Genomic DNA, 23,996 nt, shown 5'->3' with positions numbered 1-23,996 from the left:
ATGGAACCACAAAAGATCCTAAACAGCAACAGTGATCTTGAGAAAAAAGAATAAAGGAATCACACTACCTAATACCAAACTATACTACAAGGTCACAGTAATCAAAACAGTGTGGTACTGGCATAAAACAGGCATATAGATCAATGGAACAGAACAGAGCCCAGAAATCAACCCATGTCTCTATAATCAATTAATATTTGACAAAAGTGGCAAAAATATACAAAAGGTAAAGATAGTCTATTTAACAAATGATGTTGGGATAATAGGACAGATACATGCAAAAAAAAAAAAAAATGAAACTAGACCACCTTGTTACACCATACACAAGAATAAGTTCAAAATGGATTAAAAATTTAAATGTTATAATTGAAACCATAAAATACAAGAAGAAAACACAAGCAGTAAAATCTCAGCCATTTCTCATAACAATATTTTTCCTGATATATCTCCTAGTGAAAAAGAAATATGTTTGCAATTAGAGACTTGTCACTACTTCATGATTTTGTGAAGTTGAGTAAGTCAGCCTTTCATTAATTCAGTGTTTGTTTAGATTGTGCTGCCCTGGATTTAGATTTGAAAGACCAGTGTGCTGCCCTGGATTTAGATTCAAAAGACAGAAATAAATATAATTTTATCACCAGCTCTCCAGGAGTATACAGTTTATTTATTTATTTATTTATTCTTAAGTGAGAGGAGAGGAAATAGACAGTCTTCCACATGCACCTAGAGTGGGATTCACCTAATAACTCCCATCTGGGGGCCAATGCTCATAACCAATCTATTTTTAGCACCTGAGGCAGAGCCGCCAGGAAATCATCCTCAGCACTGAGGGTCAACAGGCTTAAATCAATCAAGCCATGGCTGTGGGAGGGAAAGAGAAAGAGAGAAAAGGAGAAAGGAGAGAGAGGAGAAGCAGGTGATCGCTTCTACTGTGTGCCCTGACTGGAGATTGAACCCGGGACTTTCACACACTGGGCCAACACTCTATCACTGAGCCAGTGGCCAGGGCCAGGGTTTACAATTTAAAAGGCTACTGAGATAATGATGCATACCTGGGAGTTTAAAAGTGATATACAGTATATTTGAAACTCTTTCAGCTCTAAGATCTGTCGTTCTAAGATTATTTCATTTCACTATCATCAAGTATACAGAAGTAATTTCTTGAGACATTGTTGAATATTCAGGAAAAACAGTCAGTGGTTTGCCAGTAATCTAGCTCTCTTTAAAATAAAATTAAAGAACACTTGCTGACCAGACAGTGGCACACTGGATAGAGCATTGAACTGAGATGCAGAGGACCCAGGTTTGAAACCCCAGTCACTGGCTTGAGTACGGGCTCACCAGCTTGAAGCCCAAGGTCACTGGCTTGAGCAAGGGGTCACTTGCTCTCCTGTAGCCCCTTGGTCAAGGCACATATGAGAAGATAATCAATGAACAACTAAGGAACTGCAACGAAGAATTGATACTTCTCATCTTTCTCCCTTCCTGCCTCTCTATCCCTATATGTCCTTCTCTCTGTCTCTGTCAAAAAAAAAAAAAATCAAGCCATGATTTGTAACCTTTACCTATTTTCTGGGTGTAACTAGTACTCCTGACATGGTTGACATCACTGGAGGTGGCATTGGGAAGAGACATACACAGTTGGTAGCACTGGCTGCAGCACACACTGGGTCAGAAGAGTGTGCCTCAGGAGTAGTGGTGCTGCCTCCCTCTTAGCTAGACAGTTGAATAAAAACTGAGACTGTAGTTTAAGACAGAGAATGAGCACATTTACTAGCATTATGAATCAAGATTATTGCTAGTGAAACATTCCAGAATAAGGAAATTGTATATTTTGTATAAGTTGATTAAAAACATTCTGAGAAACTTCTTGGTTATGCATAATTATGCCTTTTTAAAATTTTTCTAAATATCTATTTTAAAACCAGTTTTTTTTACTCCTTAATTTACTTACTCTAAACATACCTCAGACTACAAATTCTAAAGATTTTACCCTTTTTTTCTTCACTCAGTTTCATTTTACTGCTGGAATTCTAGTTCAGTCCTTCTTATTATTCATCAGAATCTCTATAATAGCTTTATAACTGATTTATCTATTTTATTATCAGTTATCATATATAAGTATCAAATTAATCTTCTAGTACCTATTATAGTATAAGTTCCAGAAAAGTAAATCTTATATCTATTTTCCTTATTCACCACAATAACAAAAATAATTATATTATTGCAAGCAAAAAAAAAAAACTGACTTGGGCTAACTTAAGCATAGAATAAGTTTACTGAAAGGATACTGGATAGCTCCACTGATCAAATGTAAACCTGAGAATCTGAGACGATGTAAAAGAGAAAACTGAGTGGGAAACAACTAAAATGGACTAAAACGGAGGGTAAGACTGACTAATTCCACTGCCTTTGAATAATTCTTTTGGAAGCTGAGATATCTGCTCCCTTGTCATAACTGTAAATAATCTCTATTTGTCCTCGTGTCACTTCCTCAAAATTAAAAGAGTTTTTTGGAAATATACCATAGACCAAGCCAAAGGCCTATCTATGTCCATATGTCAAAGTCTCCTTAGTTTGTTACTCTTCCATATCTAATTTCCACATCATTCATCTCTGGATGAGTCTATTCTCTCTCTCTCTCTTTTTAAATCATAATCAAGCCTAAATATTCTGGAACATACAAACCAAATTATAACGTTGACTTGCAAAACTAAATTCTCTATCTATACTGTAATATTGAGAGAGGAAATACTAGGAAAAAAATCAAAATATACAAATTCATATGTTACAAGAAAGAAGAAAATATATTTAGAGGCTCTCCATTGCCTACCAAATAGGTTTCTTTTCTTTAGTATAATTCTTGCCATATTTGTATGTGTTTGTATGCACAACAATCCCTTAAAATTGCACCTCTTACCTTTCTGTGCTAGTGCCCCATGTTCTCTTCTCTCTGTGACTCTAGTCTGTTTTCTGGCTGGGAATGTCCTGTCCTTTGCCTCCCCTTGGGTAAATCCTTTTCTACTTTTAAGAGCAGAGAAAAAGCCACCTTCTTCATGATTTTTTCTTTAATCCTCCCACAGCAAGCCAAACTCTGTTGTAGATCTAGCCTGAAGATCGCAGCTCTCTTACAATATAACATGCCTTACATGTAGCTTGTTTTCTGTCATTTTTAGTTTCTCTATATTGAAAAGTCCCCATTTTTCATTATCTTGTTTGTTTGTTTGTTTGTTTGTTTAAATTTTAGTGAGAATAAGAGATGTTTAACTTTTAGGTTGATGAAGAAAACCATAAATTTCAAGTCAGCATATGAAGTATATATCTATTTTATATCAGAAGTTATATTAAAGTAATTGTAGATAAGTTATTTAAAATGTGGTTTTAATAAAGGGGTTATTCTATAATTTTGATTCAGTTAGTGATTTGTGGACCTAATTTTAAAATGAATAGTGGTAAATGTACAAAAATGTTGAAAGGAAATGATTATTAGTAAATCCTGATTCACTTACGGGCTTGGCTTATAGAATATTTTTAGGTTTCAAATCTATTATTGCCTGACCTGTGGTGGCGCAGTGGATAAAGCGTCGACCTGGAAATGCTGAGGTCGCCGGTTCAAAACCCTGGGCTTGCCTGGTCAAGGCACATATGGGAGTTGATGCTTCCAGCTCCTCCCCTTCTCTCTCTCTGTTTCTCTCTCTTCCTCTTCTGTAAAAAAAATGAATAAATAAAAAAAAAAAAATCTATTATCATGGATTATGAAGTCCTCACCATTTGTCCAGGGGTGGGATAATTTCTCTTAACTCCTGGAAGAGATATTGAATTTAGAGGGGAAAAAAGAAAAATTAAGAACCAGAAAATGGCATTAAAAGCTCTTACCAAGCAGGCGTCCAGGACCCTGACTGGGTTCCTTCCCGACTGCACTGCAGAAGCTTACCTGTTGTACTGTGAGGTGGTTCAGACTTGGTGCTTACCTGTTGCACTGAGAAGTGGTTCAGACCTGGTTTCCTGCTGCTTCTTGGGCTGTAAGGAATTTTGTTGAACTGGGGGAAGAGATCCCAATGACAACCATGAAAAAACCAGTCCCATTAGCCTGGATTTGATAAGGGCCTTATAGTGAACTTAAACTTGAAGACAGAACATAAATCACTGTCCCAATATTCTGTCTTAAAGGTGAAAGCTTTTATGTGAGCAATGGTATTACCCACATCAGTGTGTGTACTGGTGTAACTGCATATGTAATACATATTGAATATATATCTAATATAATGTATATATAACATTAATATGGTATGATTTAGTAATTTCTTTACTGTATAGAAACAAAACCAATTCCTAAATTCCTAATAATTTTTGGAAATGATCAGAATCTTTGCTGACTCTTCTTTTCCCTCAGAAATACACAGCAGGCCAAGTGTCTTACCAGGCCAAGTGCATCTGGGTGCTTCTCATAGCCAAGGTCAATCTGACCATGTTTGGTCTTCTTGGACTCTTAGAATCCATTTTTATTATGGGTTTTCTGATTTTCTGGAAGACATATGCTGTTATCTAAAAACATTCAGACTTTATGAAAATAAGTTTATGTGTTTGTTGCCTAAGAAATAGAATAAAAAAGTGGCATTGCTTCACTGAAAAAAAAATGTTTAAAAAAAATTTTTTTTTCAGTGGAAAAACAAATGACTTCAACTGAATGACCAGTTTTTCTGATAGCATCTTATTAGCATATGAGAACATTTTACCCAGAAAACACTGGTTATTCTTTGTGTAAATAGTTGGGAATGGGAAAAATAGAAAACAAACAAAAAATTCTTGGCTTCCCAAAAAGAAAATGGGTTTACATGTATGTCTAATCACATTTATATTACATGTTCCCTAATATAAATTTGCCTAAACTAGAAAACGTAGGTCCTGGCCGGTTGGCTCAGTAGTAGAGCATTAGCCCAGCATGTGGAAGTCCCGGGTTCGATTCTCAGCCAGGACACAAAGAAACACCTATCTGCTTCTCCACCTTTCCCCCTCTCCTTTCTCTCTATCTCTCTTCTCTGCTCCCACAGCCAAGGCTCCATTGGAGCAAAGTTGGCCCAGGCGCTGAGGATGGCTCCATGGCTTCTGCTTCAGGCGCTAGATGGCTCCCATTGCAGTGGAGCAACACCCCAGAAGGGCTGAGCATTGCCCCCTGGTGGGCATGCCAGGTGGATCTCGGTCAAGTGCATGTCGGAGTCTGTCTGTCTGCCTCCCCCCTGCTTCTCACTTCTCACTTCAGAAAAATACAAAAATACAAAAAAAAAACCCAGAAAACATGAAGCTAGAAAAATAACCAGGTTTAGGTAAAAAAGGGCCCAAAGAATGACAGGCCCATGGCTGGGCCATCCTGTAAGACGGAGTAGGTAATGATCAAATAGGAGGTCAGTCCAGATATTCTTGCTTTTTGACTCTTCCACTTTTTCTGATTGTAATGTAATTGATGTAAGGATTGTTAGGCAAGTCTCCTGTAGGATTCTAAATGGTGCAAGGTAGCCCAATATACTTTAAAATAATCACTTTTAATCATTTTACTAGAAAGGCAGAAATTAATCTTAAAACGATGTGGTTTTAAAAATAATAATACATTCATATACAGCACTCCAAACTTAGGTTAAGCTACTCATCCATATTCCTCAAAAGTAGTGTTATTTAAAGATAGCTATATGTGTCCCTGTCTTTAGTGTCAACATCCTGTTAACTGGAAGTTATGTACCATAAACACCTTCTGTGTTTGGTTGGCTCTCAAAGACAGTAAAGTCATTACTGGGTGGTCCCTGAAAGTCCTCCACAAAAAACCTGAATGGTTTTCTCTGTTGCCCACCTCCTTTGACATTCCTGAGGCATGTAAAACAGGTGTTCCCAAAGTATGCATGAAATTGAACAATATTCTATCACAGTTAGATTGAAAAAAACTCTTTAGATTTCCTTCAATTTATATATTTGTTGTGTGTGATGGAACGTTAGCTTCCTGCTCTCCATTCTCAAGCCCTCTACACAAAAAGATCTAACAAGTAATTGATGACAAAAAAAAACCCCCACTTATAATTTCTGTAAGGAAAAGCCTTTCCACTCAGAGGATTGATGATGACATTCTCTTTTCTGGCCCCATCCCAGCCAGCAAAGACTATATAATGCTGCCACATCTAAAATATTCATTATTTCTTCTGCAGTTTTAGGTTTTACAGGGAGAGAGAACATAGGTGAGGCCAAAGCAGGTGTCAGGTCATTGAATACCAAGGACAACGTCAATGTCATTTAATCCGGTAAGAACAGGGGACTTAATCACATAAGTTATCAGAGAGGCATTTCTGAGCAGGATTCTTCCTTTGGGAAATGTGTACTGGAAGCGATGTGAAGCATGAATTAAAAGGGGACTATATTTCATAATACAGTCCTCAAAGTTAGAAATCATGAGTTCGGCATATAGGGAATTCTTTAACTATTTTTTTTTTTTTTTTTTTCATTTTTCTAAAGCTGGAAACAGGAAGAGACAGTCAGACAGACTCCCGCATGCGCCCGACCGGGATCCACCCGGCACGCCCACCAGGGGCGGTGCTCTGCCCCCCAGGGGGCGATGCTCTGCCCATCCTGGGCGTCGCCATATTGCGACCAGAGCCACTCTAGCGCCTGAGGCAGAGGCCACAGAGCCATGCCCAGCGCCCGGGCCATCTTTGCTCCAATGGAGCCTTGGCTGCGGGAGGGGAAGAGAGAGACAGAGAGGAAAGCGCGGCGGAGGGGTGGAGAAGCAAATGGGCGCTTCTCCTATGTGCCCTGGCCGGGAATCGAACCTGGGTCCCCTGCACGCCAGGCCGACGCTCTACCACTGAGCCAACCGGCCAGGGCTCTGAATTCTTTAACTATTAACTCAAGTTGCAGTTAATATGTAATAGAGCTATCAGTGAACAATAGCATTAAATTAGGCCAAGTATATAACCTGTCCAACTTTGCATATAGTAGAGGCCACACCAGTGTAAATATGTCAGATCTGGAACTCTAGCACCATCTGGAAATAATAAAATAGGAATGAATCTGTAACCCACTAGGGTTCTGTCTGGATTTCAGGACTCGTGGAAAAAAAGAAATGACCAGCAACCTAACATTTCATATTTTTACATATGTTTCTACATTCTCATAAGTTTTAGATTATTTTGAGTTATATAAAGGCAGAAAATTCTTTATTTATGCAATTTCAGTCACTTTGCAGTGATATCACTATTTTTAGTTAGGAAAGAAGTCTCTATAATGGTGGCAAATGTTGACGTTCAGTAACAGTGATAACTCTCTGGGAAGCCTCTTAAAACCTTCTGCTTCTTCAACTCTAATTTTCCCTGAGATGGTAAATATATATATTCTTGATTTTCTTTCATGTCTCTGTATGTGCTGAGGGAGTAAAAGAACTCTCATAATAGGTGCTCACCCCTCTACTACAATCCCATGTTTTCTCTCCCTTATGTTGTTCAATATCCACTACCTAGCCTCTCTCCTCCCCAGCAAATGCGCTGTGTGTGTACACATGTGTACAATGCAAACATACATACACAAAACATTTGCACAAGTTCACATATATACATACACAAGTACCTATATGCTTCTCTACATGCACTTTGGATCTGTCTGGTCTCTCCTATATTTGTTGTTGCGTTTTAGTCCTGCCTGGCTGGCTATAGCTATCCAATTTGAAAATAATTATCACTTTCTATTTGGCATTTGATCTCAAACACTTAATAGCTCCTGTATTGGATTCAGCTTCTGGAAACTGAGACTTTCTTTACATGGTCTCTTTGGCCGAACTTTTGACTCTCCCCTTCCGCACGGCGTTTCTGCCCAGCCCAGCACCTTCCTGACCCGGACTCCGCAGGCTCCCACACCTCATTCTGTGTCCCGGCACGTCTGCTGGGTAGAGGCCACTGACCATTTTTCAGGAATATATAAACTCTCAGATATTGAAATTAAAAAAGAAGGTCAAAATGACTCTCTTAAGACTCCACCTTAGACATGACTATTTTTTGAATTAAAAAATAAATGAAAAATTTTTATACTTTATTACAAAACTTAAGAAAAAATAAATATAAAATTGTAATTCAAAATAACTCCAAACCAGGGATTCTTAGGAATTGCACTTAAAAATGATCATTTCTCTTCTCATAGGTTTTTTTGTGATTTTTTTCTATTTAATTAATAAAATTCCTGCCAGAGACAAACAACTACTAAATTACAAGTGATATGTTATATTTTACAATGAGCATTTTACCACTTCCATCACTGAGTATGGCAGTATTTTGCAAGAGTTTAATTCCTCCTCATTAAAACGGAAAAACTTTGCATATGTTTTTTTTTCCTTCAACACAGGTAATCCATTTTGCTTTCACTAACCATATTAATCAAAAAGATAAAAATCCATCAGTGTATCCTTGGGCAATTCGGGTTTTTATTGTGTTTATATAAAATTCATGAGAATGTTTCATTGTACTTCACTGTAAATGATCAGTATGAAGTAATTTGTATTGCCTTAAGAAATATATTTCAATTGCTGCCCAAACTAAGTGAACAGTAAAGTTTAATTCATTCTGTGGGGGGACAAAGAAGTAACCAGAATGACAGGAATTATACCTGGCCATATGGCACAGAATGAGGTTAAAACGTGATGCTCAGAGGAGTTTCTTGGTTACAAGGAATGCAAAAGTTAAGTTCTTAAACTGCTTTATCTTGGGTGGGTTTTTCTTGACACATTTTTTTTCTCTCTTCTAACATTTATTACAAAACAAAAAGGCAGATTTACTTTTACACATTTATGTATAGCCTTGTTTGCAAAAGTTCTTTATGTAAAATCTCATAGAACTTCTAAAACAATTGATAAAAAGCCATAGCATCTATATCAATAACTTTTGTTACTAAATTATAGATTTATATTCAAATGTATGAAAAACTTATTTTTAAAAGCTTTATGATTTCAATTTTCCTAATCTATCCTATTTTGTGGTTTATTAAATCAATAGTCAATTAGTCAATGCATTCTTTATTTCTTTTGGTTACGTTATGTTAATCATCATAGAATGGTTAAACTACATTAACCATTGATTTATTATTGATTAAAATGAATTTATTAAACACATATCCTCAAGCATTAACTGTTGGGCAGTAAGATGTCACCATATTTTCAAAGAAAAATTAAAATTTTTCTAGCTCTGACTTGAAATGTTGAAACACAATGTGAAATCGTTGCTCTAGAATAGGTAAAGACCTGGGAAAATGCTGTTGCCATGACACAAGTGAAATTTCTGATGGCATTAACATAGCTTTGATTGTGGGATTTCCTATTGGCTTCAGAATCACTGTTCTCAAAACTAACAAACTCCCTATACAAGGGGTCCTTGGGTTACAACAGTCTCATAATATGATTCGAGTTTACAACGCCCACTCCCATAAAAACCTAAAAAAATTGAGATGGGAGTGTTTCAGCTTATGCCATTAGCATCATACTAATGGACTAGACTACATGGGCAACTACTTGGGTTGCGTGCAGTAGAAGAATAAGCAGTAATGCAGCTTATGAGTGAGGGAGCTGGCATCCCCCAGTATGCTTACCTACCTCATTTTGGACTGTTGGCGACTTTTTGGCCCTTATCAAGGCTCCCAAATGAAAGTCAGAGTCTCCAGGTAGTCATGCTTTGAAGAAGTGGAAAGCCATCATCACAATGGAAGTAAAATTAGACATTGTAAAGAGATCAGAAAAAGGAGAATCAGCAATGAACATGGGCCAGGTGCTAGACCTTAGCCGTTCTACTACACCCACAACTATCAAGGATAAAGACCATATCATATCCTGACCTGTGGTGGCGCAGTGGATAAAGCGTTGACCTGGAAATGCTGAGGTCGCCGGTTCGAAACCCTGGGCTTGCCTGGTCAAGGCACATATGGGAGTTGATGCTTCCAGCTCCTCTCCCCCCACCCCATCTCTCTCTCCTCTCTCTGTCTATCCTCTCTAAAATGAATAAATATTTTTTTAAAAAAAAAGAAAAGACCATATCCTAAAGCAGCGGTTCTCAACCCGTGTTCGACCCCCGCCAGGGTCGCGACCCACAGGTTGAGAACCGCTGTTAGAGCATGTAAAGGGATCAGCCCCTATGAAATCAACTGTGATTACTTACCAGCAAAGTGGCATAATGATTTAGATGGAGAGATTGCTAGTTTTGTGGCTGGAAGACCAGCATCAGCGGCATATACCAGTGAGGATAGGTAAGTAGCTTAGGCTAGGGTGTGTATCAACTTCCACCCAAATCCAGGTTACGTCATTGTCATAGGAATGGAACTATGTCGTAACCTGAGGACCCTCTGTACACTTAAATCAGCATATCTTAGCTATTTTCTTTTTAAGCACATGAGAGATAATGTTCATGTGTTTGTCACGCAACTTGTGCACTATAAGCAAGAAAATGATGACTTAAAACAATTTTTAGACAATAGCTACAAATCCACTTACTTATTTTTCACTGGAGAAGCATTTTTGGTGAGATACTAGTGAGTCAGCATACTGTTAGGATAGCCTTGAATCAGCTCTGATATACAAAGAGTAAATTAGTTGCAAACTACAGCATGAGATACACTTTATTGTTATCTCCACAAACTTGAGACTTGTGGTTCATTTGAGAAATCTAATATGATGCTACAGTGGTCCCTTGTCTATCACGGGGGTTAGGTTGCAAGACACCCCCACCCCGTGAAAGGCGAAAATCCGCGAAATAGTGACCTTATATTTATTTTATTATCTATATATTTTAAGGCTTTATAAACCCTTTGCACACTCTTATAAACCTTTTCTTAACTGTTATTAACTTTTCCCACACTTGTTTTGCTTATTTTACTGCAAAAATAATAAATAATAAATATGTAAAAATACCTATATACCACAAAATTCTGCAATATAGCGAAAAATCTGCAATACAAAATTAGATATATACAATTTAAAAATCCGTGATACAGTGAGACTGTGAAAGGTGAGCCACGATACATGGAGGGACAACTATATATATTAAAATGCACATGTGTGTGTGTGTTTGTGTGTGTGTGTGTGTGTAAGTGTACTAAGCTTTCATAACAGTCTCTTCTTCCTGTCCCAGCATCAGGTCTACACAGTACCCGTAATCTGATACAACCTAAGAAATGTTGAATTAACAACAATAAAGACAAAACTTCAAGTTAAATGATGAATCATTGCCAAATGGATCTGCATTTTTTTTTTGGAGTAATGTGTTTTCCTCCTCTCTCTCCTTCTGTCACAGTCACCAAAGTTCCCTAATTTCCTCCCTCTTTCCTTCTTACTTTATTCTTTCTTTCTATTCTAACAGTATCTTTGGGGTAAATGACAATGGCATTCTAAGTACTGAATGTACTATTTCAGTTTGTTTTCCTGATGTAGGTTTCACTTTTGTCCTGATCATGCTATCTGCTCTCCCACAGAGTCAGTCTCTCCTGTAAAGAACAAGAACATGCATTTCCAAGGAAGCTCACTAGAGGGCAAACTGAGGTGGTGCAATTTTCCTATGGAGTCCCTGGCCTTGACTCTCAATGCCATGGCTTTTATATAACCTGACTGAGAAGCTCAGTGGGCATGGGAAAAAAAATGTGTCAATGTGCTTGACTAGTCCACACCACATTTTAGTAAAGTATTGTGTCCTTTAAATGTTAGAATTAAAAAGGGATTTGTAGAAACTAGGATATAGAAATTTCAAAAGAAGAGTATAAAACATGAAGTACACGTTAGAAAATAGGTTCTGAGGGATATTGGTCCTGAGATTTGTATATATACCGCTCACAAAAAAATAGGGGATATTTCAAAATGGATATGAAGCAATAAGAAAAAAAAGCATTTGATTTTGTTACTAAAAAAGAACATCAGAAAAACAAAGAAGTTAAAGAAAGTTGTTTGATTATGCAAATGAGATGCAAAACCAACTTTTATTTCATTGGTGAAAATGTACTATACAAAAGGCTGAAAGTACTAGAGAATCTGCACATTCCCTGAACTTGAAAGTGCATTTTGCTGTGCAAAAGCTTTTTAGTCTGATGTACTCCCGTTTATTTATCTTTGCCTTCACTTCCCTTGCCTTTGGAGTCAAATTCATAAAATGTTCTTTATGGCCAAGGTCCTTGAGTTTAGTACCTATGTTTTCTTCTATGTAATATATTCTTTCAGGTCTTATATTTAGGTCTTTGATCCATTATGAATTAATTTTGGTACAAGGAGACAAACTGTAGTTGAGTTTCAGTCTTTTGCACATAGAAACTGACAACAAAACAAACAGGCAGCCAACTAAATGAGAGATGATATTTTCAAACAACTCAAATGAGGGCCTAATATCCAAAATATACAAAGAACTCACAAAACTCAACAACAAACAAACAAACAATCCAATAAAAAAAATGAGAAGAGGGTATAAACAGGCACTTCTCCCAGGAAGAAATACAAATGGCCAAAAGATATATGAAAAGATGCTCGGCCTGACCTGTGGTGGTGCAGTGGGATAAAGCGTCGACTTGGAACACTGAGGTCGCCGGTTCGAAACCTTGGGCTTGCCTGGTCAAGGCACATATGGGAGTTGATGTCTTCCTGCTCCTCCCCCTTCTGTCTCTCTCTCTCTCACTCCTCTCTCTCTAAAAAATCAATAAATAAAATATTTTTGCCTGACCTGTGGTGGCGCAGTGGATAAAGCGTCTATCTGGAAATGCTGAGGTTGCCGGTTTGAAACCCTGGGCTTGCCTGGTCAAGGCACATATGGGAGTTGATGCTCCTCCCCTCTTCTCTCTCTCTCTCTCCTCTCTAAAATGAATAAATAAAATAAAATAATTTAAAAAAAAAGAAAAGATGCTCATCTTTACTAGCTATTAGAGAAATGCAATTCAAAACGACAATGAGATACCACCTCACACCTGTTAGATTAGCTATTATCAACAAGACAGGTAATAACAAATGTTGGAGAGGCTGTGGAGAAAAAGGAACCCTCATTCACTGTTGGTGGGAATGTAAAGTAGTACAACCATTATGGGAGAAAGTATGGTGGTTCTTCAAAAAATTAAGAATAGAAATACCATATGACCCAGCAATCCCTCTACTGAGTATATACCCCCAAAACTCAAAAACATTGGTACATAAAGATACATGCAACCCCATGTTCATTGCAGCATTGTTCACAGTGGCCAAGACATGGAAACAACCAAAAAGCCCTTCAATAGAAGACTGGATAAAGAAGATGTGGCCCATATATACTATGGAATACTACTCAGCCATAAGAAATGATGACATAGGATCACTTAGGACAACATGGATGGACCTTGATAACATTATACTGAGTAAAATAAGTAAATAAAAAAAAACTAAGAACTATATGATTCCATACATAGGTGGGACATAAAATTGAGATCCATGGACATGGATAAGAGTACAGCGGTTACCAGGGGGAAGGGAAGGGAGGAGAAGGAGGGGGTAGGGGAGGGGAGGGGTGTAAAGGAAGCCAAATAAAAGGTGACAGAGGACAGTTTGACTTTAGGTGATGGGTATACAACATAACCAAATGTCAAAATGATTGGGAGATGTTTTCTTTGAATCCATGTACTCTAATTGATCAATGTCACCCTGTTAAAATTAATTGTCTAAATAAAATTGAAAAAAAGAAAGTGCATTTTAAAATATCCCCTAATTTTTGTGAGCAGTATATTATAAAAATATATTATATATACTTATTTTTAGAGAAGTTTTTATTTTATAACAAAATTAATTAACAATTAAAGATAGTTCCTGTATCCTCATCTCTTTCTACACTCATACCTTCTTCACACTCAACATCGCCCACCAGAGCGATACATTTATTAGAGTAGAATGGATGAACCAACATTGACACATCACTGTCACCCAAAGTCCATAGTTTAAATTCGGGTTCACTCTTGGTGTTGTAAATTCTATGAGTTTGGACAAATGTATAATGGCATGTCTAATCTGTTAAGATTTCTAAAAAGAATATCATAGTCTAGGTCAGGGGTCCCCAAACTTTTTACACAGGGGGCCAGTTCACTGTCCCTCAGACCGTTGGAGGGCCGGACTATAAAAAAAAAAACTATGAACAAATCCCTATGCACACTGCACAGTTATTTTAAAGTTAAAAAAAAAAAAAAACAGGAACAAATACAATATTTAAAATAAAGAACAAGTAAATTTAAATCAATAAGCTGACCAGTATTTCAATGGGAACTATGGGCCTGCTTTTGGCTAATGAGATGGTCAATATCCGGTTCCATATTTGTCACTGCTAGCGTAACAAGTGATATGTGCTCCTCTCATTGACCACCAATGAAAGAGATGCCCCTTCCAGAAGTGCAGCGGGGACCGGATAAATGGCCTCAGGGGGCCGCATTTGGCCCGCGGGCCGTAGTTTGGGGACCCCTGGTCTAGGTGATTTACATACAACATACATTCATTTCTCACAGTTTTTGAGGCTAAGAAGTCCAAGATCAAGGTGCCAACAGGTTTGGTGTCCAGAGAGACACTTTCCTTATAGACAGTGCCTTCTGGCTGTGTTCTCATGAGATAGAAGGAACCAGGAAGCTATCCAATAGCCACTTTTACAATGATACTAATTCTATTTATGAGGGCTTCCTCAGAACCTAATCACTTCCAAAGGGCCACCTCCAAATATCATGACATTGGGATTTAGATTTCAACTTATAAAATTTGGGGAGACACAATCAGTGTGTTGCATGGCATGTGTCCACCATTATAATATAACACCAAAGGACACTGCCCTAAATTCCCCTGAGCTTTTCATACTCAACTCTTCTTTCTCCTCAGCCCCTGGAAACCAGTGCTGGTTTTCTTCTATCCACAGTTTAGCCTCTTGCAGAATATCATATAATTGGAATCAGACAATATGTAGCCTAAAAGATTGACCTTTTTCACTTAGTAATATGCATTAAAGGTGATGTTAAGATTTTTCAGTTTATAAAATATAACAATTAATACTGTTCATTTTTTACAGAAATATGAAAAAAGATATTAACTGTAATAATTAGATAACTCCATGGGTGACATCCAAGAATAACCATGTTGATATGAAAATTTTAGGAAAATTTTGCAAATGTGCTTTTGCAAATCTAATATAAGAAAACAGTATAAAGAAGCACATGCACACACACATTTGGAATAAAGTGAGAAACTTTATTGTTGATTCTTCAAAGAGAGGGTAAAACAGAATACTTTCAATTCAAAAGGTAAACACAGTACATCTTCCAGGAGTAATCATTTTATTTGGAATGAGGAGTGGAGAAAGCTTTTATATTAAAAAGCATGTATATACAGAACTTTCATTAGATAAAACAAGAGACTTGAAAAAAAACATTGAACTTATGAAGTGCTCTGGCTAAGAGCCTACTTAAACTCCCATAGGGCTACAAGTTCATATTCCTCTTGCATTAGAAATATTTCAGTGGAAATTAGAGACGTGATTAAAAAAAAGATTTAATTTAAGACCAGATACATTTTGATGGTTGTGTAGTTTCTTAGATTGGATTCCCAGGGAAGTGGACTCTGAGGCAAAAAATCCCATGTATAAGGTTTATCAGGAATTCCCCAGGAACAAGCCCTGTGAAGGGGAGGGAGCAGGGCTGGGCAGAGGGAAGGTTGACCTGTGACGCAGCTGCAATAGGGGCCTCAGTAAGTGCCCCTGGAATTCTGGAGTTGTGTTGGCCCTCGAGGCTGTCCCGGCTTGGGTCCTCTTGTCTCCAATTCAGCAGTCAAAGAATGGTGCTGCTCCTGTGTGGCAGCATAACGTTCCAGGGAGATTTCTGGAGCCGAACTCAGATGTGAGTTGTCAGCTAGTTATGTCTCAGCAGTTAGGGGAATGAATACCTTAATCTTAATAGAAAACAGAATCTTTTATAGGTAGTACAAGCTCACCTGCTTCCTTGTAAAGAAAGCCTGGAGTACGTAACTTGTGGGTACCTGTTGATATAAATGGCTCTGAAATTTAATGACATTGCTACCTCCAGGTAAAAGAGAGAATTGTGCTTTTGCAAATCTAATATAAGGAAACAGTATAAAGAAGCACATGCATACACACATTTGGAATAAAGTGAGAAGCATAAGAAATTTGTACTTGTCTTAGAATAGAGGAAAAATTACTTCCCTCCTGTTTTTTTCAGAGAAGGTCTTAACTTAGCTAAGTAAAGGAGTGTTACTAAAGTTGGTTCTAGAGTTTCATCACGTGTAAAAAAGTAATTCAACTTTTTTAAACTTTGGTGAGTTCATAAAGATAAATGTTTAATGCATAAAATATTTTAGAAAACAACAAAAATAGGGATATCTGCCCTTTCTTAAATGTGAGATTACTGTAACAAAAAGAATGAAGAAAAACTATTTGACCATTGTTATATATATGTGTGTGTGTGTGTGTGTGTGTGTGTGTGTGTATACAAAGTCCACTTTACTTTCTAAGCTTGAATTTAAAATGTTGACATTGGAAAACTACACTTGTATATGCTGTGGTGATCTTCAACTGTTAGATAAAACCATGGTGCCAGTGTCTCCAGTGTTTACCCTCCTCTAGTTAATTATGCTGGTTTCCCTGAACAAAGACTTCCTGAGCCACCATAGAGATCTCAGCTACACAGAGTGTGAGTCTAAATACATTCTGAATATATCACCACTACTGAATGAGTGAAGAGGGAGAGGAACTTTGAAATTTCATTTTTGAAATGAATTCACAATGCCACCTTTATATATAAAACAAATCACACTCATATAATTTATATATAAAAGAAGTTTAAAATGTAAAGAACAGTCTGACCAGGCGGTGGCACAGTCATGGAGTGTTGGACTGGGATATGGAGGACCCAAGTTCGAGACCCCAAGGTTGCCAGCTTGAGCGCAGGCTCATCTGGTTTGAGCAAAGCTCACCAGCTTGGACCCAAGGTCGCTGGTTTGAGCAAAGGCTTACTCAGTCTGCTGAAGGCCCGCGGTCAAGGCACATATGAAAAAGCAATCAATGAACAACTAAGGTGTCGCAATGAAAAACTGATAATTGATGCTTCTCATCTCTCTCCATTCCTGTTTGTCTGTCCCTATCTCTGAATCTCTGTCCCTGTAAAAAAAAAAAAAAAATGTAAAGAGTCCCTGTAAAAAAAAAAAATGTAAAGAACATAAACTATTTCTTAAATAGTCCCCACTACTATCTATTTTTTCCCTTAATATACTGATGAACCCATTAACAGTTGTCACAGAGACTATATGAAGAATAACATTTTCACTAATATTTCAGCAAATTCAGAATAGATTTGAATATATAGGACTCTTTGTTCATGCTTTAAGTTTTGACTTAAGAGTTGACTTAAACCTAAACTGCAGAAGTTTCATGCAGTAAAATTTATCAATCAAACTGCATTGTATCTTTGGACACTCAAATTTTATGGACCTCAGTATCCTCATCTGTAAAAATAGTTTGTTAGGTTTGAACCACATTATCTTCACCATTCCTGCTAATACAGTATCCCGGCTTAAACTATGATTTCACCTACACATTCGTTATGGCAACACATGGCCCTGGAGCTGGACTCAAGACCCAAGGCTTGCCAAGTGCAGGGCAGCAAAACCACAGCAGATCTCTGCATCGTGATTCAACACTGACCACAGTCAGAGGAGGCAAATTCCCCAAGTGGAGGCCACTGAGAGACAGTTAATAAACCGTATACTGATATAATAACATTTCATTTAAGTTCTAAAATTGTTAGTACAATTTTCCAAAGTACCTAACTTTCTGTGTAAAAGTATATTTACTCTCAAGGAAAATCTGACTTAGTGCTCAGCTTTCAGGATCATGAATCAAAAGGTTTTCTTTAATTTGAAAGTGTCATTTTTTTTTCACGCCAATGATGCCCCTTTTAAAAATGTTGAGGATGTGGTACATATATACAGTGAAATACTACTCAGCCATAAGAAATGATGACATAGTGTCATTTACGACAACATGGATGGACCTTGATACCATTATACTGAGTGAAATAAGTAAATCAGAAAAAGCTAAGAACTGTATAATCCCATATAGGTGGGACATAAAAATGAGGCCCATTGACATAGATAAGAGTGCAGTGGTTACCAGGGGGAGGGGAAGGGAGAAGAGGAGGAAGGGGAGGAGAGGGGGAGAGGCATAAAGAGAAACAAATGTAAGGTGACAGAGGATGATTTGACTTTGGGTGATGGGTATACAGCATAATCGACTGTCCAAATGATGTGGAGATATTTTCTCTAAATCTATGTGCTCTGGTTGATCAATGTCAACCTGTTAAATTTAATTGTCTAAATAAAAATAAATAAATTTTTTAAAAATGTGTTTCTGATGTTAAAGTAAGGCATTTTCTCTAATCACATCTGTATGTTTATAGAGTTCATATTATTCCTAATTGGAAATCAATTTACTTAAAATATCAAAGTGTTTCATGTTTACTCAAGAATTAATATACCCTACAGTGTTTCAACACTAGACAGAGACATAACTCTCCAGTTGCCCAAAATGTCATGACTTGCTTTCCCTTTAGGCCCTGTCGCAACACAGCCACCACCTTGTGAAGCGGATCAATTTTCCTGTGTCTACACACTCCAGTGTGTCCCTCTCTCAGGGAAATGTGATGGACAGGAGGACTGCACAGATGGATCCGATGAAATGGACTGTTCTCTCAGCCCCCCTCCTCAGCACTGTGGTACAACGGAGTTCCAGTGCTCTGCCCAGGAGTGTATCCCATCCCTCCTGCTCTGTGATGGAGTGCCCGACTGCCACTCCAATGAAGATGAATCCGGCTGCTGTGAGTTACTTCACTGGCTTAGTATGCCAGGGAAGAAGTGCTGTTTGGGAATGATGGAGAGAGTTTGACAGATAAAACAGAGTTCTCTGGAGTCAGACCGTGATAGTATCATCAATAACAGTTGTTTGCAGAGTATTGCTAAACAAAGTATGCAGCCCTTGCTTAGCATTTCTAGAAGCATGCTACTTATGCAGTCATGCTAATCTCTGTTAAACTTATCTGATTTCCTTTTCTATATCTGAGTCACTCATAGGGGGATGGTCTTATATATTGGTTATCTTTTTAACAGATGTTTGTGGAAATACATTGAAGACATGTAATTCTCATTTCTTCCCACCGTAAATGTTCGTGAAGATGCTCAAGCGAAGTGCTATGGGCAAATATTCATTTCAATGACTATACGCAGAAGGGGTGTGACCTGGAGAACACCTGGGTGACTGTCATGTTACTAAGAGTTTATTTATATAAACCCTAAGCATTTAGGTTTGAGTCACATCCTTGTCACTCCCTGTTCAGTCTTGGGAAAGTTATTTAAGTCAGTGTCTTCATCCATGCAATACCTCCCTTACAGGGCTTTGAGGATTGGAGAAAATGCATGTAAAATTCCCAGCCCTTTACTTAGCACCTTCAATTTTTACTAAAATTGGCCTATGTCAGAGGGAAGAAAAAGTTTTAGTTAAATAATTACAAAAATTTTCAAGGGAGGCACATAACTGTGATTGAATCAAAGCACCATTCACATGTTATGTAATTATTTATTTGCTTTGCTTAGTTTTATATTATATTAAACTATATCATATTTTTGGCAGAGGCTGCGGTAATAGAACTTCATAAACCATATGTAAATGACCACATTATCTTTTTGAAATAGTAAAAAGCAATTTGGAATATAACCACAAGAGGGAAATATTGAAAGAAATATAATAATCAGTGCCCTGTTGAGTGTGGGCATCCGGAGTTATGGAAAAGATGTAAGGATGAATTAAGGAAAAGGGAGACAGCTTCTGGATGTTTAAAGGCTTCAGCCTTAATTATAAAATAAAAAAATAATCAAAAATTTCAGTCTTAAATCAGTTAACTTCTTTTCTTGAATTAAACTTAGAGACTGACTTTCTAAATCCCTGCTATTTAGTACAGGTATATTCTTTATGTAATAAAGCCAACCTATTAAGTCTTATATTTTCTTAGAGGCTAGGTAAACAAATGGAAGGGAATAAAGAAAAGAGAGCCTGACAACTTACTTATTCCTGTTCCCATCAGGGCTTTAATGTAATTTGGCTGACAGAAATCATATTAAGTTCAATATAATCATGTGATATTTGACTTGAAATAACAATGCTATTTAAAGGAAAGCTTAGGAAGGTACTGTATCCTTATACTTTAGACATTTGTTGAAAATTGGTGTTTGATAAGGTAGCAATATATGGAGTCCTGCTTCCAAAAGGAAATGAGTCCACATTAGAAATAGACTGCTATCAGGAGCGAATTCCTTCTATCCATCTCTAAAATATTTAATTGAGTTCTGACTATGTAAATTGTATGAAAATGAATAATAGACAAATGCTTTAGTAAAATTACCAAATAAAAGCATCCAATGATGGCATTTCACCAGAAAATTGAAGGTATAATATTTTTTTATCTGGGCTCACCTACTGTTTCAGAATGGTGTTTTGTAAACTCACATTCACTCATTCATTCATTCACACACTTTCAATAGGAACACCATTGATGCCACCTATTGTATTGGGCACTGATGATACAGATGGGTATGGCATTGTACCAGCTCAGTTCATAGAAACATCATATATTACTGCAGGAGATTAGTTAGTGACAGTTGGAAATTTCATGTGATAAGTTCTGTGACAGAGATAGATACAGGGTATTGAATACATAGGCTACTCTATAACTATGGAGCTAGGGAGTCTGTAAACTTTAAAAAGAGCCAAATTTGGAAAGAGAAGTAGTCACTAGGCACAGAAAGATGCTTAATTCCATTAAATAATGTTCTAAGAATAGAGAAATGGTTCTTTGAAGCACATTTTATATAATTAGAGTAGTTTGTGGTGAGAAATAAGTCTGGAAAAGAAAGCAGGGCTAGATCTTGAAGTGCCCCACCCCGTCTTGCTAGGGCTACACAACCATTTCAGGAGTACATGCAATGTATTAGAGTGGGGAAGAAGGACTAGTTAGGAGGTGTTGCAGTTAAACTATAAAAGGACTGATTAAATCATGGTCTGGGCCCTGGTCGGCAAACTGCGGCTCACGAGCCACATGCAGCTCTTTGGCTCCTTGAGTGTGGCTCTTCCATAAGATACCACGTGCAGGCACTACCTCGATAAGGAATGTACCTACCTATATAGTTTAAATTTTTAAAAATTGGCTCTCAAAAGAAATTTCAATCGTTGTACTGTTGATATTTGGCACTATTGACCAATGAGTTTGCTGAGCACTGGCTGGGGTAAAAATAGGAATAGGTTTAAGAGACATTCAGGTGAAAAGGAAGAGAAGTGATCAAATTTCTGATTTGGGCAACAGGACAACAAATTTGCCATTTTTTGAGATGGAGAAAATAGAGGAGAAGGACCTCTTAGGATAAGAGTGTGGCTTTATTTTTAAACATGTTGTGTTTGTGATATCCGCGGCACATCCACATAGCATTGTTCAGAATGTGTTTAGAAATGAGTATCTAGAGCTCAGGAAAGAGATAAACAAGGTCTATAGAGATGCATGGCCATGAGCATATGATGCTTGAAACCACATGGAGTAAAAACAGAAGGTGGCAGATAGCATCCTAAGGAACATCTGAAGGACAGTTAAGAAAACCAAACATTAAAAGACACTGAGAACCTCAGAACCACAAAAAGAGGTTCATGGTGTTAAAGGTAGAAAGTCTTAAGTATCAGAGAGTGTTCACAGGTTGGAATGCTTCCGAGAGAGAAAGACTAAAAAATATAGGTTAGGATAAGCAAAAGGTGGTTTCTGGTGATTTTTGAAGAGAGAACTTGCGGTGGAAGGGGAGAGAATTCTGAGTCAGTCTTCTGTAAAGAAAATGGGAAATGGCAAAGAGAAATCAATTATAGGCAGCTTAAGAAGTTGACATTTAGTGGGATGTAGGACAAAATAAGGGGAGTATTTGTATGGTTTGTTTGTTTTGAGAGGTTTGCACATGTTTAAATGTTGTAGGAATAGGATTCTAAGATGTTTACAATTTTATGCAGGAAAATCAATAGCAATTGATATTTGGAGGTCTCCTATTCTTGCAAAAATACAGTAAATGCTGTAGTGGTCAGAATGTTTAAACAAATATGTGAGGATTTCAATGTTTAGAAATAGTTTGTAATTAATACTGTCTTTCCATTGGAAATGTTTTAATGAATTGAGTAATACTTATTTTATCGAAAATATCCCCTCTCCCTTATAAAGTGAAAAAAAAGTGTGGTTTAATTATATGGGAATATAGCACAAAACTAGGAACATTCTTCTCACTGATAGCAATCCTCATTCTAAGAAGATTTCATAATTTCATCAATCAGTATTCTGTCAAAGAATAGATGGCACATTGGTACTGTATAATTTGAGAATGTTTTAATAAAGGGATTATTTATTAGGGAAATAGTATGCATAAGGATAGTATAAAGAGGGGATTTGATTGCACATAGACCAAAAGGATATAAGAGGAAAGAATAGTTGTTTGAACCTGGAGTCAGAGAGGTCTATTTGTAAAAAGTCATGCTTTTTGGTTAAAGGGTGATCTCACAGTCTTTCCCCTTATATTAATCTGCTGGTGTTACCCATTGGCCAACCCTTAACACAAGCCACACATAATCAAAATTAAAAGGACAGTGAAGCTTACTAGTGTGTCCTTATAGTTTAGCCTCTCTGGTCTAGTGCGAAGAGAGAAGGTAGGGAATGGCTCGAAAGTGGCAATACAAGCTATCCATCAGTGATAGACACAGCAGTGAAAACAGAAGGGGAGTGGATGATTTACCTACTGTCCAACTTTAACTTATTCCAATAGTAGCTGATGTCTCCTTTGGAGGTGAGTACCACTTCTGAATACTTGGAATAAGTCATGCTCCTAAGATTTGTAAATCAACATTTATTATCAGTGTTTTTATTATCGAACTTCAGATATATTACTTATGACCTCAAAGTCCTATGGTGATTCTCAATGATAGTGTAAAGATAATCTTCTGCGTGTGACTCCTCCCCTTCTTACAAAAGTGTCCCTTAGTTATTCAACATTAAAATCATGGTGATCAAGTCTACTTTACAGAGGTATTGGAGGATTAAATGAATTAACATGCTAAAGTGCATAATATACAGTAATAGATCATTATTATCTTTTTCCCATTAAATTATTTATACAATTTTATTTAAAATTATTTAAATTAAGATTTTTTTATTTAGAGTAGTAGCTAAGTTTAATTTCAAGATAAACTAAGTATCTGCCTTGCTTTGTGATACGTTTATTTCTGCCTTGGAGGATTGTAACTCATGGCCCAAAGATCATGATATTAGAAATGTTGATCTGCTTCATATGAGACTTTTTATTTTAATAGATATATATCCATAGTCATACATGCTTCAATTTTTGTTATATTTTTTATGAATCAGTTAAAATCTATAACAGACATTTTTGCTTTAGGAAAGTAACTCCAATGAAACATTCATGAATTATTTATCTTCAATGTATCATCCACCTTAGTGAATGAGCTAAAAGCCACACAATGCTCTTTGTTACTTAGCACGTTTAGGTAAGAAAGAGTATCAACCTCTAGGATGATGACAAATTAAAATAAGTATTTTTATAGACATTAAACCATAACATTTAAAGATACTGTGCAGAGAAACATTTTGAAATCTCAGTGTTCTATAAATTTTATTTATAGCTTATTTGGACTAATTTTGTAAATTTTCATTGATGCATATGTATTAATACTAGAAGAGAAAAAGAGTAGTAGTTCATTTGTTTTTCTATATTTTGTACAATGTCCTTTCCTGTATATGTATCAATAAATATTAATTGCATTCATAATTTGTCACCTACTTTTAAGACAAAATTGATAAACATTCATTAACTTTAATGTTATATTATTTAAAATGCCATAGAAACTATGATTTTTAGTTTTCAA

General features: G+C 36.8%; 1 protein-coding gene across 6 annotated transcripts in view; it reads left to right on the top strand.

Annotated features, from left to right (window-relative positions):
* MALRD1 (MAM and LDL receptor class A domain containing 1) overlaps positions 1–23,996 on the top strand; it is a 794,026-nt gene that overhangs the window by 646,216 nt on the left and 123,814 nt on the right. For all 6 annotated transcript variants that reach the window (XM_066232773.1, XM_066232772.1, XM_066232769.1 and 3 more), the window contains one exon: positions 18,598–18,861. In XM_066232773.1, coding sequence (XP_066088870.1) covers positions 18,598–18,861 — 264 coding nt within the window. The remainder of the gene's footprint in view (positions 1–18,597; positions 18,862–23,996) is intronic.

The sequence above is a fragment of the Saccopteryx bilineata genome, chromosome 5, assembly GCF_036850765.1.
Source record: "Saccopteryx bilineata isolate mSacBil1 chromosome 5, mSacBil1_pri_phased_curated, whole genome shotgun sequence".
Classification (NCBI taxonomy): domain Eukaryota; kingdom Metazoa; phylum Chordata; class Mammalia; order Chiroptera; family Emballonuridae; genus Saccopteryx; species Saccopteryx bilineata.
The sequence above is the reverse complement of the archived record's forward strand: the minus strand, read 5'-3'. Positions and strand labels throughout refer to the sequence as shown.